The sequence below is a fragment of the Alligator sinensis genome, unplaced genomic scaffold (assembly GCF_000455745.1).
Source record: "Alligator sinensis unplaced genomic scaffold, ASM45574v1 scaffold455_1, whole genome shotgun sequence".
Taxonomy (NCBI): domain Eukaryota; kingdom Metazoa; phylum Chordata; order Crocodylia; family Alligatoridae; genus Alligator; species Alligator sinensis.
Genome location: NW_005842142.1, coordinates 1,645,761 through 1,666,046, shown reverse-complemented (window position 1 = coordinate 1,666,046; position 20,286 = coordinate 1,645,761). Strand labels below are relative to the sequence as shown.

Below are 20,286 nucleotides of genomic sequence, written 5' to 3'. Positions count from 1 at the left end.
ATGTAGAACAGGGGTAACCAAGATAAGGACCATGGGCTGGATTTGGTCCATGAGGTCATGTTATCTGGCCCATGGGACTCCCCGCAGGGCTGGAAATTTGGCAGTGAGGAGCAGTGGCAGCATTAATTTCTATGGCTTTCAGGAGTCATAGAAATTAACAGTGCCATTGCCTGTCCTGCCACTAAATTTCCAGACTCCTGGAGAGCCCTGTGGCTCAGATGACATGTGGCTCCAGGCACTAGATCTGGCCTGCAGACTAGCCCCATGCCAGATTTAGCCCATAGGCTGGCACCACAACACTCATCCAGCTCGGAGTCCAGATGAGTTGGCATCACTGATGTAAACAAAACTCCAAGATGGAAGTAGTTTTTACAAAAAATATTGATAATTTATTTAATGTTTAGATTATTGTAGTGCTTAGAAATATAGCTAGCAATAGAGGCCCAATAGAGGCCCTAAGTGCTATATTAATACTGATCTAACAGATAGTCTTTTCCCCTAAATGTGTTCACTGGAAGTAAATTTTGTTTGTAATTTATTGTAGAAAACAACAGAGCATTTCAAAACTGCCCTTCATCCTAGCACGACTAGTAATTTTATATATTAGGGGAAGTATTTTGTGTTTTTAAATGGAACAAAGAAAAATTAACTTAGTGCTAGAAATAATGCAGAAAAATCACAGAGGAGCAGGTGATCTCCAGGGAATTTCCTTACCCAGGGAAAAAGGCCACATTAGAGAAAGAGGAGTGAGATCCATCAAAACACTAATGAGGGAGACAGCAGGGGAAGCAAGATTCAGATTAGGCATATGTGCCACTAGAGGCCAGAGAAGGTCAAAGAACAGGAATTCTACAGGCTAAAAAGGGTTACAGCCTATACTGAGTTTAGATGTGTAAGAGGACAAAAGCAGCAAGAGGCCATAGATTGGTTCAGATTTCCTGATCTGATCTCTCTCCTCCAGACGCCATGCAGAAAAGCACACAAATGATGTTGGGGTGCATCAGCTGTGAAGCAGAGATAACACAGAGACTGCTGCATGAATTTAAGCCAATAATCAGCTTGACTTCTGAAAAGCTACAGAAGGCCCTTTCATTTGCTCCGATGCAGAGACATGCATCAAGATCAGAACAGGGCAGGTGCTTTCATACCATGGAAAAATGGACAGGGTGCAGAAGGACAGAATCTACTGGACAGATCACTCAAAGAAGGAAGACTGTGAAGTTACCCACAGCACAATGAAGGGCCAGGATGGGGGAGGAAGGTCTCCTGCCCCCCTTGGCAGAGATGTGAGAAGTCAGGTCCTCACTTAATAATATTGTTAAAGGACAATCCAGAGACTTGGGGGGACACTTGGAGAGGACATCTTCAGGGAGTAGCCAAAGGTGTGTGAATTCACAGGCCTTCGTACTTGTATTTGTTGATTTTTCCAAAAGCCAAACTCACGTGGGCTCTGGGTTCTGTCAAATCTATCCTACAGCTTAATTAAAAACATTAGGGTGAGCTGAACTTGTAGGACCAGATCCTGGTCTACCTATCAGCCTGAGCAGGACACTACTTCGCCCTACTCAAATCCTTGAAGAACCACTAATGCAAAAGGTGAGTGTGTGACTCCTCCTCCTCCTCACCACCACTGCTTTTAAACACTTTGTCTTCAGGCTAAGATGGAGGCATGTTACAATTATAGACTTATTGTTTTACAGGGACCTGAACAGGGTAGAATAGGATCACACTTAGGTACCTACCATGTGGATATTCCTGTTTATGTTTACAGACTTCAATATATATCCCTAATGTTACTACAGCAGAAGGAACTGGTATATTAAAGATCCAGTCTAGTGTAGTGTACCTAGTAGAGTGAACTGGTACACATACACAGGAGCTAGTCCATTGTGAGGGATGGTGCCTCACAGTTTTCTTAAGATTATTCAACACTGGAGTTACTGGCTCACTCTGCATGATAACAGACATTTCTTTTAGCATCACGTCAAAGTTTAAGTGAGCATGATTATTACTCCCAAAGGCTAGGGACAGACATTATACATAAACTGGTTTAAGTGATCAGAAATTGGACGGCTGGTGGGTGGGCGGAGAGGAGCAGCAGCGGTGGTGGTGGTGAGAAAGGGCGGGCAGGGGGCATGAACACAGAGCCCAGGCCAGTGCCTGGGCCAGGGCCGGTGGGGCAGGAGGATTGTGGGACCCAGGGCCAGGGCAAGTGGGGCTGCAGGAGAGCGGGGCCTGGGCTGGTGTCCAGGGCCAGGGCCAGGGCCAGGGCCAGTGGTGTAGCAGAAGTGCGGGGCCAGGGCCAGCAGGACCCAGGATGGGGTCGTAGGAGCGTGGGGTCTGGGCTGGCAGGTGGTGGTGGAGTGGCCAGCGGGCGGGTGAGAAGCAGCCGAACCAATTATATTTATTTACATTAATTTTTTATAGGAAAATGTGTTTTGCTTAGCACGGTTCTGCTTAATGCTTGGTTTTTTCGGAACCAATTAAGAGCGCGGGTTGCCTGCAGGCTCTATTCTCCTCCACTGTGGGGTAAAGGCAAGAGATAGCCATTTTCCTATTATTATTTAAAACGTTGTGGTCACCAACTGAACTGTCAATAATAGGATCAATTTTGCTCAGCTCCTGTAGGGGAAACCTCTGAGTTTCCCAAGGTTTTTTTTTAAAATTATTTTCCTGCAGATTTTGCCACAGATAGTCACAATAGGGCCTGTAATTCACTACCCACATTTAAAACACTGGGACACTGAAAATATATAAGAACAATGGCACAACATCTAGATCAATGGCTCTGAAGGTGTATTAAACTGTTCATAGATGTGATCTTTTCTATGATCCATTCCACTTCCTACAGGAGACTTTTATGCAGTAATAGTTGTCCCAGTCATATAAGCTCTCCTCTTATAAAATTATGAAGCAATTTTTGGCTATATGTAGAACAGATTTGAAAATATTTAAAATAATTATAATGCTCATCATTTCATTGACAGGTACTACACTACTTGACTTTATTTTCTTAAATATGTCAAAGGGGGTTATTGCATTTAGGGCCATAGCAAGTGCTTTGATAGGGAAAATATATGATTTCCTGTGAAATCTGGACACATGAAGGAATTTACTTTGTGGAGCTACATAAAGGTCATTTTGCTTTCTAGAACCTATATCTCACAGTGTGACTTCAAAGAAAATTGCAAATGCACATGTAAAGGAAAGATGTGGGAAATGACAGTATTTCATTAAACTATACCTCATTCCATTTTTCCATCTCTCAAAGCAAATGCTTAGGTCAGGCATATTTTCCATTCGTTGCATAATTATTATATACTGGATGAATACTGTGGACTCTTTAATTATACTGATTAGAAAGAATGGCATTTCACAAAACTTGCATCCAGCCCTGCTTTTCATTCACTCTGGAAAGTTAACAACTGCATTACAGAAGGAGGGGAAAAATCCCAGTTTTAGAGAATACTATTCTCCTCCCCAATATTTTTGCTACTTTAAAAGATGGCTTATTTCCCAGGAAGGAAGAAATCTACAGATTCCCATGCGATCCTATTTGGTGTCTTCATGAAAACTACATTGTTGTTTAACCAGATTATATTCTCAGTTTCCTATGTATAGGAAAGAGACAGTTTTGCAGAACACACAATATTTTTCTCTTTGCTGTCAAAGGGCACAGACCCCCTCAAGGACAGTTATATTGCTTCACTTTCTTAAACCCCAACCGTTTCAAAAAATTCACTTAGCTGACATTGGCAATGAATTTTCATTATCATCTTGCACATGGATACTGAGAACTGAAATAATTTGCATCTACACAGATACATTATTTGTTTTTGGCATTAAATCCTGGAGCCATGTTCAATAAGCAATTCAGGCAGCTAAAGGCCAGAAACATCAGGCTAGTATGGACAAGAAAATGAGTCAAGGCAGTATTGTTTCTGCTCTTCCCCTGCCCCCACTTTATCTTTCATGCTTCAGTGAAAACAAAACCCAAGCCACTGCAGTTCTTTTCTTTTCAAATTGTCAGAATGTATTTAAGTGATGCCTGATGACTCCAAAAATACTGTGAAAAGTGGTGTGTGATTCATGATGCCCCACTGATCCTTTCTATCACTTGTGAGGTAGTGAAACAAACAATAAGATAACCCGGGTGGCTTGGAAAACTCAAAAACCAGCCACAGATTTGAAGGCAATTAGAAAAGTCCTGGCTTTAACCTAAGGTATTAAAAAAAAGACATTAAAAATAAGAAAGATACCTTTTGATTAGAAGGTGTTAATAGCAATAGGTCTCCAAACAGCTAACAAAATATAACTAAAAACAAAAGGTATAGAAAGACAGCACAATAGCCACTAACTGGGACTCTATGTCTCTTGCTGTTAACACAGCAGGCTGCATAATACAACTGGGAAAAATCATACGGACACAAGCAATATTAATTCACCTTCTTGCACTGCAGGGTAACTCTAGAAATGGTACTGTGGGTTGTAACCTTGCTGTCAGGACCTACTTGTGCGCAGCTACAAATTGGGAGTAGTGTGAGGAAGCTCTAGGAGCTGGTGATGGAGGGAGGGAATGCTGGGCATAGGGGAAAGCCAGCAGTTAGTGCTTACTCAGAAGAGATGTCTACTAGCCAGGAGGGGAGCCAGTGCGGAGGGGTTCAGTCTATATCTCTGACTTCCCAGTAAGTATTGTAAACCACCACAGGTCAGGCATTGCCCAGAATACTATACCTCTCCTGTTGAAGCTGGCCTATTGGGCAGCCAGGAAGAGAAGATACTTGGAGCCTAATCAGAAAGGAATGTGTCTTGGTGGGGTGGCCCTTGCCCTAGAGGAGAGCTGCCTGGGGTTTTAGCCAAACGACATTTCTGCATTTGCATTTAATGATCATTGGATGAAATGGATGGACTGTAGGAGGCTCACTGGGGACAAGAACCACAACCTAGGGCTCCTGACTTTGAAGGCAGTGCCTGTCTTGCTGAGCTTCACAGAAAGGCAGACGCACCTCACCCCCCCCAGCATTTTTGTATTCACATAGAATTATGTGCCTTCTTGCGGAAGTGAAATCTAAAATCTATGTACTATCTAAAGGTAGAGCTGGAGCTGGTTTTTAGTTTCACTGGGCCTATATGACAGGGAATTTATTATTTCCTTGCTGCCAAGGGCTCTTGTGAAGGTAAAAAAGCACAGATTATGAGGTGCTCAGATACTATAAGAATGATGGACATCCAAACGCCTATAACACAATATGCATATCCAATTAATGTGCAGTACACTACAGAAAAGTATGCTTTTGGAAAGCCAGTACTGCTGTGCAAAAGAGAAGAGATTCACTACAATATGATGGTATTATGTGAGGCATAAACAGGCAATATCACATTTGAGAATCTGCTGCTGCATGTTTTGGATGTGCAAATTTGTGCAACTGGAACAAAAACATATTTACTTTGAAGGCAATATTAGGCACAGTGGGACAGCTGAAATCCTATTTATGCATTTCAAGCAACTGTCCACAAACCCTCTAATAATTTCTGTATTTTCTGATGTGTCAGCTGGGAGATGACATGTAATGGCAGTCATTGAAACCACAACCTTCTATCATTTATAAATTCTGCTACAGCAGTACCACTTGTTTATTTATTAAATTTATAATTTATTAAACCCATCCAACAGTATTTTTCTTGGTGCACAGACAAATATAGGAAGGAAAACACACTAGCTAGTGCCAAGTAAATCTAGCACATGGTGGTGAAGTTACACATTACACCTAGACCCTACTAACTTTGTGGAATGTTAAGCAGTGTTAACATGAGAACATGCTGTTGGCAGTCACATGTGAAGAGTTAATCTCATTTCTTGCCTGCATAGCTTTGACTTGCCATTAGAGTCATAGAGAATTTACAAACAAAGGTGTGGCTAGGAGCCAGGACACCTGGGCTCTACCCCTTTTTTGGGTTGGGGTGGTTGGGAGCAGTGAATCTGGGATGCTGGAGGACTGCAAATTGCTTGTTTTATCTCCACAGACCAGACTGTAGTTACCCTACCATTAGCTAAGTAGTAAAACCCAGAGTTAACCTGTGCCTGAAATGGAACAAGTTGAGACTCAGAGGGCACTGAGCCCAAGTTAACAAACTTTAACATGCAGCTGATCACATTTTAAGTGCCCTTCGTGTGGTTTAAGTGGTATGTGTAACTTTAACTAGAAATACTAAGGGCATTTTTACATGTGGTTTTGGATGCGGCACTGGGTGCTTTAATTAGCTAGCTGCACTAATTAAAAGCACCTGCATGTCATGTGTATCAGTGTCGCTGCATGTCCTGTGCTGAAAAAATGGTGGTGGGGAGTTTTGAACTAAAGCTCATTGGGTGTATTTTATTTCAAGGCGCACCACTGCCATTTTGTCAGCACAGAGACGCATGGTGACACTGATACACGTGACGTGAGGCTGCTGGAGTGTGTCAATTTCTGTGCTCCAGCAGACTCGATTAATTGAGTCTGTTCTGACGTGCTGGATTTCCAGTGCACCCGAGCAGGCTCCCTGCATATGTATAGGAGCCCTAAGTGCTTGACCAAGGTTGACAAGCAGAGTAGGGGATTGAACCTGGATTTCTAGGTTCCCTAGTTAAGCCCAGCACCACTTTCTCCCACAAGCCTGAAGCTCAGAAAATGCAGACTTTGTTGAAACAATCAGGGAAATGGATTTCAGAGTTGAGAGCCCTTCCTTAAGGGTATATTTAACACCTCAGACTGCAGTGCCATTTAGAGACACCCAAGTTAGCTTTAAAACAGCACAGGCCTGGAAGCAATCTAGCTGCGGCAGCACAGCAATGGCTATCTTAATTCTGCTTCTCGGCTAGCTCATTCATAGCTATTTTATACTACACTGTAGATTTAACTGGAGACCACCTGGACTTCATGCTAACAAAAATAAAATCTAGGAATTTTTACAACTGTCAACAGCCAACAGAGAGAGAAGGGAAATCTCTAATCACTCAGGAACCAAACCTTCCTTTGTATTGAAACTATGCCCCAAATGAAGTAGTGCCTACTGCAAAATTTGGAGGACAGTTCTGTCAAATACGTACACAGCCATATATGCATGAGTGCTCACACACATGCAAACACGTGCTTAAAGCTTCTAAATGGTTTCAAAAGGCAGCCCTTTCCCACAGATCACTGGATCTGTGTTTGATGTACATCTTGGTCTCAACTTACAAAGAAATGTGATCAACCATCACAGGCCCAGGCTAGCAGCCCTTCTACATCCAAGATATGCAGCTACATCACTTAGAATATCAAGGAAGGATCTAGGAATAAATTATGACACTGCTTCGTGGCAGAACCTGAGTGTGACAGGAGTGACTGATGGGACTCGACATAAGTAACTAACTCTGGAATGAGTCACAACTTCTAAGAAATGCATGTTATACTAATTGCTGCATATTACTGGAGACATTATAAAAGTAAATGTGAAAGCAGTCAGTATAAGAACAGCTGAACAATCGCAGATAAAAGTATAACAAGCCTAAGTGTCAGTCAGAAAAGCCAGTGTTTTGGAGGCTGTTTCAAAGACAGAAGTTTCTATTTCAAGCGTAGCTACAGTCCTAAAAAATATATGTTTTTCATATTTAGCTCATCAAGAAGTGCTGTCTCTGGACTGTCAGTGAGTCCAAGCTACAGCACTGATTTTCAAAAAATTAAGCTTTTAATTAAATTTTTAATGCCCATCCTGTAATTTTAAGACGGTAGTTACCTGGATAAGGGTATAAAGGGAGATGACAATGGGTAGTGGTGAAAGAGGAAGGTGGAAGGGAGGTTAGCTGTGGAGTTTCTCAAGGATTGGTCTTGGGACTTACTGTACTGTATTTAATAACATGGGCACAAAAAGAGGGAAAATGTTAATAAAATTTGCTGATGATTTACTGGGTATGCTGACACAGTGCAAGGTAATGCCACACAGACAATATAGACAGATCTTCTTGGGTATCTCGGAGACCTCAGGCAGTTTAGGCTTCTTAGTATAGGGCTGTACCTGGGCTAGCTAGCTCTGCTTATACAATGCAGTTGTACTGCTCCCAATTCTAACGCACACAGAAGTAGCTCAGCATATTTCTGCATAGTGTCACTTGAGTTGCAGAGACATATCCGAAATTAGGGGTCATTGTCAAGACAGAGGAAAATCAAGGCAATATACAGAAAGAAGTGGATAGTCTTGAGAACTGGAGCAATACAAATGGGATGGAATGCAATAGTATGAAAAGCAAGATCATGCACTTGGGGATAACCAGCAAGAACTCCTGCTCTATGCTAAGAGCTCATCAGTTGGAAGCAAGTGAGGAGGAGAAGGACCTGGGTGTATTAGCTGATTAGAGTAAGAATGAGTCACCAGTATGATAAAGCTGTCCAAAAGACAAACGTGATCTTGGAATGTATCAGGCAAGGTATCTCCAGTAAAAAGACAGAAGTATTAATATTATTCTACAAAGCATTGGTGAGACCTCATCTGGAATACTGCATGCAGTTTGGGTCACCAACTTCCAGGAAAGATGCCCACGTGATTGAGAGCTTACCACACAGCAGGAGACTAAAAGAAGCTTGGTTTGTATAGCTTAGTGACATAAAGATGGAGACAAGATGTATTTGCTTTTTACAAATATGTCTAGGGATAAATGACAATGAGGGAGAAGAGCTGTTTCAGCTAAAGGATGATGTTAGCACAAGATCAAATTGACACAAATCAGCCATGAATAAATTTAGGCTGAAACTAGAAGGTGGCTTCAGGTGAATGAGGTTCTAAAACATCCTTCCAGTAGGAGCACTGATGGCAAAATAAAGCTATTTTTGAGGTCGATCCTTTTGTGAGAGATGACATGACAGCTATGGCAAGAGGCTAGATTCAATGGTCCATGAGGTCCCTTTTGGTTCTGTTTCTATGATTTAAAATATAAGATTATTAAATATATCATTGTTGAATTGTTTCTGATTATATCTTTGCTGGGCAAAATCAATATAATCACATCATAATACCATTTCCTGCCTTGTCACTTTTCACCTGCAGTATGCAGCACCTACAAGTATCTAATAGTCTCAACTGTGCCTGACACACCATGTTCATGATCAGTGCAATATCTTTATACGTGTTGAAGACCAAGGCCCTGATTTTGCAACTAGTTCCACCTACAAAGAACCCAATGACTTCAGTCAGGCTCTACACTCCTGCAAGAGCCATCTCAATAAGGGATTTTTCCAGGATTGGGCTGGGCTGGCTGATACTCAGAAATAGTGTTGCAGATGGCAGAGTGTCCCAGCTAGATCCTTTAACTGCTCATTTCCAGACTTCATACTGTTTTGTTCTAAAGCGGAAAATGTTTGTGAAGACTTTTGCAGGAGGACAGAAGCTACTTGGATTACCCTTTAACACACTCTCAGCTTTCACTCTGCTCTCACTACCTTTTTTTGTTTTTATAGAGTATATGTCCACATGAATACACACAAAAAATCTATTACTTTGAATCTGAAATCAGAATCATGTTGTGGGTCTAAGACAGGTGGAATTGCACAGACACCATTTGGTCAAGCATCAGGAGATGTGGTTCTGAGTACAAATGGAGTTCTATGCACTTAAGCATTCAAGAAGTGAACTAAGTAGCCCAATCATGGAATGACAGAGAGATCAGCACCCCGTTGTTATAGGGCAAAAACAAAACAAATGCTGCCCTACATTAACTTTGTTTATAGTCTTGGAAATCTGATTTCTTCAGAAGTGACATACTTGAAATAATGGACATCTTTTATTACAGCTTAAATGACCAGAGAGTAATCAATGCTTTAATTGCTTGTACTGAGATTACAGCAGATATGAAAACAAGAATTTTCAATAAATCCGGGAGGAGGCTACTATTATTACGATGTGTGCGCTCCCCTATGGGAGACAATTCTCCAACAAATGTTATCTATCAAAGTACATGGTGGAAAACAAAAGCTGAAGTAATAACATGTACAGGAAGTGTCAAATCTGATTTATGATCTGTGACTGCATATGGAACTTATGCCATCTTCATTTAAGTCACCTGAAGACAAGATTAAGGGAAAGCCCATACCACAGGGAGCATGCTGGCAAAGCAGGTAAGATATCTGGCTACAGCATCTTGCTCTGTCCCCAGCTGATCCAGCAATAAATAGGTGCTTTCTCATTTGGGCCAGAGAGCAAACCTTTGGTGCCATTGACTACAGTGAGCTGTTAGTTACAAAGACTGTTCTGCAGACTCCCTTGTAGAGACTGCTAAACTAGCTCAGGCAGGGGAAACAGATTTACTTGTAGCAGCATGGGATAGGTTAAAATAGCCTATGTGGAGCTCTGAGGTGCTGCTTCCAGTACCCCTGGCTAGACTGCTTCCAGTACCCAAGCTAACTAGAGGATCCCTACATTACAGAGCTGGCTTCAGTGAGACATAACCTTAGCTAAATCAGTGTTAACCTCTCTTTGGGTACGGACAGGAACATTTGAATTGTTTCAAAGTGTAGCTGCATCAAATGTGATGCCTGTCTGTGCCCAACTTAGACACAAATAGCAATTTTAACCACTCAACTGAAATAAAAATGTCCAGTTTAAAATAATGGTCTGTTCAAATTCTGATGTAGGCCAGATCACAAAGAACGGAGAAAAAAGTCTTGTTTTGTGATATTTTAATGTTGAAACTGAATTAGATCAGATGTAAAAGAAGAGGCAGCCTCATTACAATTCCTCATGCCTTGGTTCACACAATGAGCCAATCAGTTAACAAAAGACAATCTAAATTCACCAGAGGGGCTACACAATGAAGGAAGTTAGGGCAGACAAAGCCATTTCTTTCAGGATTGTGATATGGAGGGGGAGAAAGGCCCTGTAAGATGCTTAATGTAGCATGTTGCAATACAGCATAGCCCACTTAAAACACTGGCCATTTGCCAAATCTCATTGATTTCAATACTAAAGGCACTGTTTAAGCCATTTTGAGTGTGCCTGCTTATTCCTGAAGGAACAGCCTGCTCTCAGATGTTCGCACCCCATTAAAGCTCATTACCTTGTTACTTAGAGCATCTTGCCTTTAAAATCAGCCTTGAAATTGACAGAATCTAGGCAGTTTCAGGCTCTTGATGGTTGATTTAGGCTAGAAAGATTAACTGCCTGTTGCACATGTTGGACAGTTTTCCCAATTGCCAAATGAGCACACTAGGTTTGGCTTAGGTTGCTTGTGGATTTGTAAAGTAAACTGGAAATTAATTTGCAACTAGTTCAAGAATTTAAAAATGGAGAAGTCAGAGGTAGAATGAACACTTTTGGCACTCTGATTTGAGATGCTGTTGAGTGTGCCCTCCTCCCCTGTTTTTGCCTGTATAAGAGAAAAAATCATTCATGCCTCAACACATATGCTAGACCACATTCTGTGCTTAATGCTGGAACACCTCAAATAAAATTGTGTTATGTGTAACAAAGAGGACAGTTTGTGCATTTTTATTTCATGAACCTTTTTTTCTTTACCTAAGTCGCTCAGATTTTTGGGGTGGCATTAGTCCTATATTTGATGGGGGTATAAATGACAATTATTTCTCTTACTTTTTTTTCTATCCTCACATTGCTTCCCTAACAGGTTTAGCTACAGGCACATTCCATTCCTCCCAGTATAACTGTTTCACAAGAATTGTTTTCCCCAGAAGCATGAAATATGCTTTGAGTTAAGAGAAAAGCTCTGTGTCCGTTGGGCTTAACCCTACAATCATGAGGTAGGGCAGCCAGCTACAATATGAAGCTGACTAATTAGCTCTGCAGTAAATGTCTCCACATCTGCACGTGCGTCCCTATTGGGGCATATGAAACTAATAAACTTCAGAGCTGGCTAGTACTTGTAAATACAAGTACTAGTCTGCTCCAGAGTTTTTTTGTGTGCAGCAGCGTAGGGCTGGCTGCTCCAGTGAGGCTACACATGCTGCAGAGGAGCTGGCTGGGGCATGAGGATGCTTCAGCTTAGGGGCTGCCCGCTGGCTAGCCCATCACTGCAGCACCCTTGTGCCCCAGCCAGTCACTTTGCAGCATGAGCCCCATTGGAGCAGCCCTGGGCTGGCTGCTCTGATGGGGCTCCTTGTGCTGCAGAGTGGCTGGCTGGGTCACGAAGCTGCTTCAAGGTGGGGGCTGCTTGCTGGCTAGCCCCACACTGAAGCACCCTATGTCCCAGTCAGCTGGGGCAGCATCTACATGTCTGCTGCTGTGTACAAAAAAAACTCTGCAGCAGGTTAGGACTTGTATTTTAAAGTCCTAACCTGCTGTAGAGTTATTAGTTTCGTGCACCCTAACAGGAGTGCAAGTGTAGATGCAGAGATGTTTACTGCACAGTTAATTAGACAACTGCACAGTAAACATCTCATGTAGATGTGCCCAGTGAGACCTAAGTTATGCTACCTAGTTCATCATCTGGCTACAAATGCAGGCCTGGAACATGGGAATCCAAGGATGAAATGCAGAGACCACTATATTTTTTGCCTATTATGTTTATACCATTGTTTATTGTTGGTTGGAATATACAGCTATATAAAAGCTGGTTGTAGAAAAGCAGAGAGTATAGTGGTTAGCACAGAAGACCCTCAGATCACTCCTTGCAACATATTAAACATAGAACAAATATTTTCAAAAGCTCCTTGAGAGCTAAAGGAGACTGGTGTGGAGAATTTCCAACAGGCTGTGTTGTAGCTGGAATTTATGAAAGAATGGAGCTAACTTCACAATTACAAGGATTAAGATACTCAGGAAGCTTTAATGGGAAATCCACTATTCTCTTCCAAGAGTTCTTGTGACTATCTGCCTGGGGCTGGCTCTTCACACAGGGACTGCTAATGCAGTGGGACTGGCTCCCTGCCCCTCCCTGGCTGGTGCTGTGCAACTACTGGAGTGTATGAGCAACTCCCTGTCTGGTAGGTGCTATGAAGTATGAATGGATTTTCAGACATGCTCTGATACAGCTACTATGCAGGGTTCCAGGAAGCTGTTGCTTTGGTGTCCCCTTATTTGGCACCTGGGGCAGATGCTCTGCTTGCCCTGTCCTAGTTACACTGCTGGGAAATGTGATAGTTTTTCTTATACGATTAAGTTTGTTTTGGGTAATTCATACAGAAGGGGTAAAATTTTCAAAAGCACTGGTGAGATTTAAGACTAGATCCAATAAAGTTCTTGGGAGCCTAAAAGTTAAGCATGGCAATGCCTAATTTTTTGGTACCTGGCACCGGGAGAGCAACCTGGAACCTTTAGTTAGTTGCTGAGTGACATATACAGTGCATGAAGAAAAGTTAGGCACCTCAGCAGGGATCCAAAACAGTTAGCACACACACTTGGGAGTCCCTTAGAGCTAATCAATTGGAAACATGTCCCTGTCTCAGATTTAGGTGCCTGACTCAGGTCAACTTACACTGGGTTTCCTCCCCTAAAAGATAGGCACCTACAGCTTTTTTTCTGAAAGAACTGAGAAAGGTTCCATCTTTTGTTTTAAAACACGGCGTTGCATTCGCCAGAATACCTTTATCACTTGGCTACAGCCATGTGAGTTTAAGCCCCCTCAGGCTGAGGACAGACTGGAATCCAGGTCTTCCATTACTGGGGTAAGCAATCTAACTGCTACAATATTGCATTGAAGATGAATGCTGCTGTACCCCACATTTCTGAATGAAAGTGGCTGTACTTTATGCTGAACTCAGTGCTGTGTGTGGAAACATGCCTAGGACATAGCTACAGCACTTGGCCCCTAAAGAAACTTCCACAAAGGAATTGCAAAAGCAGTTAGGCAGGATATAGATGGGCATAGGCTTACAAGTATGTGCAGCAGCAAAACATACGAAAGGCTTCTTTGCAATTTTAGTGACACACTGCTTAAACGACTATCAGGCATTTCAGCACTTGCCAAAAAGTGCAATTTGGCACTTAAATCCCGTTTGCAAAATAAATTTAGGCATCTCAAAGTTCAAATGTCTTTGGAAGTCAATGGGACTTAGGCTCCTTAGTCATCACTTACGCTAAGTATAGGCTGTCAGAAAGCTCAAGCCTGAATCAATGCTGGAGCATGGGAAACAAGCAACAGGATCTAGAACTCTTGCTTGTGAGCAATAACTTTGACCTAGTGGGTCTAACTGAAACTTGGTGGGACTCTACTCATGACTGGGTGGTAGGAACAGAGGGCTATAGGTTGTACAGGAGAGATAGAGAAGGGAAAAAAGGAGGGGGTGTTGCTCTTTATGTCAAGGAACAGTACACATCTTCCCTAATCAAATTGGGATCAGAGGATGGACAAGAAGAGACTCTGTGGTCAGGATTCAAGGGGGTTGGGGGAAAGGGACCTGGTGGTGGGGGTCTACTAGAGACCTCTGCACCAGGAGGACGAAGTAGATGGGGAATTTTCCAGGCAGCTCTCAGAGGCTGTGCAGTCTAGAGACATGGTAGTCATGGGGGACCTTAACTACCCAGACATATGCTGGGAGGAACAGTCAGCTAGATCTAACCGCTCACGCAGGTTCTTACCCTATATTCAGGACCTCCACCTAACACAGGAGGTAAGAAGTCCCACCAGGGGTAACGCCTTGCTTGACTTGGTGTTGGCCACAGGGGTACCTGGTGGGGGACTAGCAGATTCAAGGCAACTTAGGGGATCACTAAATGATAAAATTCACTATCCAGAGAAGCGCAGGTACCATACCTAGCAGAACACAGGTGCTAAACTTTAAAAAGGCTGACTTTAATAGGCTCAGGGAATTGGTTAGCAGGGTACTAGGATCCAAGAGCCTTGATGCTTTGGGGATCCAGGGGGGGTGGTCATTCCTCTGCCAAGGCAGCTCTACAACTCAGGCTAGTGGCATGGATTAAGGACAACAAAAAGTCCTTCTTTAGGTATGTTGGGAGCAAAAAGAGGGTGCAGGGTAGCATAGGGCCCCTACAGGACAGGCAGGGGGCTTAGTGATGGATAGCAGGGACAAGGCAGAGCTCTTCAATTAGTTCTTTGCCTCTGTCTTCTTAAGTAGGAATCTAGACGAACCCTCAATATGCATCACGGACACCAACAAGGGGAATATCAGCTGACCAACGGTCAGTGACAAAATGGTAAAAGGACACCTGGAGGGACTGGACGTGTTCAAATCACTGGGACCAGAGGGACTCCATGCATGGGTAATGAAGGAATTAGCGAGTGTCATAGCTGAACCCCTAGCAAGGATATATGAGCGCTCATGGTGCTCGGGTCAGGTCCCGGAGGATTGGAAGAGGGCCAATGTTGTTCCAATCTTTAAGAAGGGGAGGAAGGAGGATCCAGGGAACTATAGACTGGTCAGCCTTACCTCTATCCCAGGGAAAATCCTTGAAAAAATTGTCAAGGAACACATCTGTGGGAGCCCGCTGGCTAATGTGATGTGGAGGAGTAACCAACATGGGTTTATAGCAGGCATATAAACTGCCTGACTAACCTACTTTCTTTTTATGACAAGGCCACCAAATGTTTAGATGAAGGAATTGAGGTGGATGTTACTGTTCTGGACATCAAGAAGGCCTTATTAATAAACTGAAGAGATTTGCCTTGGATGATTATGCAGTAAAATGGGTAGCAAAGTGGCTCAGGGGTCGCACTCAGAGGGTGGTGGTGGATGAATCAGTGTCAACCTGGAAAGAGATGTGCAGTGGAGTCCCTCAGGGCTCAGTTCTGGGGCCGGTGCTGTTCAACATCTTCATCAGTGATCTGGACAAGGGGGTGGGAAGCACCCTGTCCAAATTCGCAGATGACACAAAAATATGGGGTGAAGCTAACACCCTGGAGAGGAGGAACCAGATCCAGGCTGACCGACAGGTTGGGGAAGTGGGCAGAGAGCAACAGGATGCAATTCAATAAGGACAAGTGCAAGGTGCTGCATCTAGGGAGAAAAAAACTGCCATCATACCTATAGGTGGCGGGGGTGACCTTCTCAGCACCACTGAGGCAGAAAGAGATCTTGGAGTCACTGTTGACTCCAGGATGAACATGAATTGCCAATGTGATGAAGCAGTTGGCAGAGCCAATCGCACCTTGTCGTGTATCCGTAGGTGCTTCACAAACAGGTCCAGGGAGGTGATTCTCCCTCTCTACGCAGCACTCATCAGGCCACAGCTGGAGTACTTTGTCCAGTTCTGGACGCCACAGTTCAAGCGGGATGCGGACAACCTGGAGAGGGTCCAAAGAAGAGCCACTCGTCTGATTGGAGGCCTGCAGGGAAGGCCCTATGAGGAAAGGCTAAGGGACCTTAACCTCTTCAGCCACTCCAAGAGAAGGCTGAGAGAGGACCTTGTGGCAGCGTGCAAATTCATTAGAGGAGAGCAACACAAAGTAGGTGATGATCTCTTTACTAGGGCACCCCCTGGAACAACAAGTAACAATGGCCATAAGCTATTGCAGTGTGGGTTTAGACTGGACATTAGAAAAAAGTTTTTCACGGTGAGGGTTGCCAGGTTCTGGAATGGGCTTCCAAGGGAGGTGGTGCTCGCCTCATCCTTGGGGGTCTTCAAGAAGAGACTGGACAGGCACCTGCCTGGGATCACATGATCCCAGGTTTGGTGACCTTTTCCTGCCTGCCAGGGGCAGGGGGTCGGACTAGAAGGCCCACTGAAGTCCCTTCTGACCCTAGAATCTATGAATCAATTTAATCATTGCAGGTTAGACTAAGCTGTGCAGATCGAACTGATAAACAAGTGAACAGACATTCACTTTTGATTCTGGAAATGCAGCCACATGCCTGCAGTGGCCCAGGACTGAAGCTGGGGGTGGGGAGGGAAGGGAAGGAGGGGGAGTAGGGAACGGGAAATTTTAAAACACGCTTTCCTGCTCACCTGAACCAGACATCTTGGGCCAAGGCTAGCCTGCCCATCCCATGAGGGAAGGTTTGTGGGAGAGGTGCAAAGCATCCTGGGATGATGGGGGACTGTGAGTTAACTTGCATCTGGAGGAGGGGATCTGGGACAGAAGTTCAATAAACCAATTTAACGTAAATCAGTTAAGTCTGATACCACATCCATCCAGGTTCATCTTAAACTGGTTTTGGCCATTTTGAAAGTGGTTTATGTACACTAAACTTGTGTTGTGTTATGGATTTGAACTAGTTTCCAATCACTTATACTTACACATTGTGTAATTTCTGTCCCTAGCCTTAGGCTATAAACAGATGTCACCAAATTAAGTAGATCAGCTGTGCTGGGATGTGTTGCAGCAGAGCTCATCCTCATCACTGGATAAAACAGACATCACCTGTTGTGCTACTTGGTTGGGCCTCTGCCCTGATGCTGAAGGGGCACATCTCTGCAAATGGGGAAACCCTGGGATTTTCCCATTTGCAGTCATATCCCAAGTTGGAATCACTGGGCGGTCCTATGCAAGCAGGAAAACCCAGGGTTTCCTGACATGCAGAAACATGTTCCCTAGTCAGATTCACTGGGTGTCTCTCTGCAAGTCAGAAAACGTGGGAAGACACTTAATTAATTAATTGCCATCTAATTAATCTGTTTCAATTCCATATCTCTAAGTTATCTGCAATTTATTATTTAAATATAATGAATATTTCTTTGGAACTTATTTGGAGTTATTTGGAACTCTGGTTTGCATCTACCGATGCATCTTGAACAAGACCCAGGATGTCATCCTTCCACTGTACTCAGCCTTGGTGAGGCCGCAGTTGGAGAACTACATCCGATTTTGGGCTCCACAGTTTAGGAAGGACGTGGAGAAGCTTGAGAGAGTCCAGAGGAGAGCCATGTGCATGATCAGAAGACATAAGAATAAGCCTTATGAAGACAGGCTGTGAGCTGTGGGACTCTTCAGCCTAGAGAAGCGCAGGTTCAGGGATGACTTGGTGGCAGCCTATAAGTACATTAGGGGTGTCCCTGAGGATGTGGGGGAATCCCTGTTCACCAGAGCAGCCCAGGGGATGACAAGGTCTAATGGTCACAAACTCCTGCAAAACCATTTTCGGCTAGACATAAAGACAAATTTCTTTACTGTCGGAGCCTCCAAGGCCTGGAACAAACTCCTCCCAGAGGTGGTGCAAGCACCTACTCTGGACACCTTCAAGAAACATTTGGACGTTTATCTTGCTGGGATCCTTTGACTCTAGCTGACTTCCTACCCTGGGGGCAGGGGGCTGGACTCGATGATCTTACAATGTCCCTTCCAGCCCTAATGTCTATGAAATCTATTAAATCAGCGTAGGTGGCAGGTCTGTGCCCCTCTGAAGATACTAATCCAGTACAAGTGAAATTTGGACCAGCTGTAATAATTTTCTTGTGGAAACTCCAGACAGAAGAAATTACTAATCAATTCATATGTTTGCAGACTGTTACAGACATCATTAGTTTATAAAAACTATAAGACAGCAACTGTCTTAGCAATACATTATTATTCTCAAAAGACAAATGGTATGTCAAGTTGTTGCCTGAGATTTGACTCAAAGTATGCGGTATATGCTGTTACTAACAATATAAATGGGAAGAAATGTGGCAGATTTTAATATAATTTCTCTGAGAAATTCATACACCTGATGGTATCAAAAAGCCTTCTATTTTAAAGCCTTCTATTCTAAACATTTAAAATATTTATCTAACACTTAAAATCTATTCTACACTGAAACACAATATAAATAGCTCTAGAAGTATATCCTTACTAATCATCTAAGGTAGTTCATCTACAATACTATTCCTTGGTGAACTGTTTAAAAAAATTGCAACACCATCTTTAGAATTTTTTACAAAATGGGTGATATGTCGTTTGGTGAGGCAGAATTCATATTATTAAAAGCCACGAGACAGAAATTACCTGCTCAGGAAGACAGAAAAGAGGTTTTCTTAGCAGTAAATAATTTTCTTTGTTTGCAAATTAGAATCCTGATTCCATCATTTTTTCTCCTACTTAGTAGAACCCAAGTCCATAAGTAATTCCATTAATTCCATCGCCATGAGGTCAGTGTACACTATTAGTAGCAGGATTGGACCCTTAGTGATAGCTACATTTCAAAGTTTCAAAGGTTGCCACACTAATCTTTGTCTCTACTGAAGAGGAAATAACTCAGGTACCTTGCCTTTTCAGTGACTCCCATTTGTTGATGAACATCAATAAAGTCCATGAGCTGCTTCTGTAACATGTTCTCCTTGCCCTCAATTTGCTTAATGAAATCATGTTGCAGAAGATCCGATACTGTTGGGCGCTTCTCATAATCTTTAGTCAAGCACCTGCACTGACAGAGAAGGCAAGCGATTGTTCAGAGAGCCTTACACTGTTAAGCACTAATGTTGAGCTTATTCATGTCTAAGCTCTGTAGCCACAATGCAATAAATTACATACCTCTTAATTACAATTGGTATTAATTAAAATACAGACATTTGGGGAGAATTTGAAGATGAAAGAAAGATTAAAGAACATCTGGAAGAAGCAGCTGAAATGCTGTTGGTCTGAAATTTTAGATATGGTATCTCAGCGCTTCCTCATATTTTATACAATACCTTTAAATAACAGACTTTAAAGGGAAAGGATATACTTAGGGATCTACTTAAAGTGTGCCAAGGGAAAATAAAAATTGCAGATCACTCACAATACCCAGTGCCATTCTGCAGTCTTTACACAGAAAGCCCTGCCTCCCTGCTCCCTGCCGCTGATTGGCCAAGGGGCCCCAGCGGCCCTGCTCCTCCACCAGTGGCCCAGCTCCTCACCACTGATTGGCCAAGAGATCTGCTTTTTGTACAGCCCTGCCCCTTGCTGTGGACTGGTGGAGAGACAAAAGGCAGCCCTCCTGGCCAATCAGTGGCAGAGGAAGGAAGGGGTGGCTGCCATCTTCAGTGCTCCCCTTCATGTTGGTGGCCCCCTGCCTTCCCCCACTCCTCAGCAAGCATTTTATTTTTCGGTTTTTTTCATGGTGATTCTGAAAAAAAATCACGGAGAACGGCAGTTTTTGCAATGATTGTGGAAACTGCTTTTTGTGGTTTCCACAAAAATCACAAACTAGCAAATTGTGTAGATCCCTAGATATAACACACTATCCATCTCCTTTACAAAGCTCTCACTAGTCACTTCAGACACAGCAGAACCAGTGTGGTTCCACTGTAGACTGCTGGGAAGTCTTTAGTAAGTCTTCCCAGGAGTCCATGTTCCTTTTGGATGACTGACTGCTTCTGGGTGTGCTGCCTGCACATCCTGACATAGCAGGGCTTGGAGGCTGGGACAGCTAAAGGAAAAATGGGAACAGGATCAGTTGTTCTTCTGCTGGA

General features: G+C 43.2%; 1 protein-coding gene across 1 annotated transcript in view; it reads right to left on the bottom strand.

Moving 5' to 3' along the window:
- The window catches only part of MYO3A (myosin IIIA), a 219,080-nt gene that overhangs the window by 94,479 nt on the left and 104,315 nt on the right, over positions 1-20,286 (bottom strand). The window contains exon 9 of the mRNA XM_025206153.1: positions 19,099-19,254. Coding sequence (XP_025061938.1) covers positions 19,099-19,254 — 156 coding nt within the window. The remainder of the gene's footprint in view (positions 1-19,098; positions 19,255-20,286) is intronic.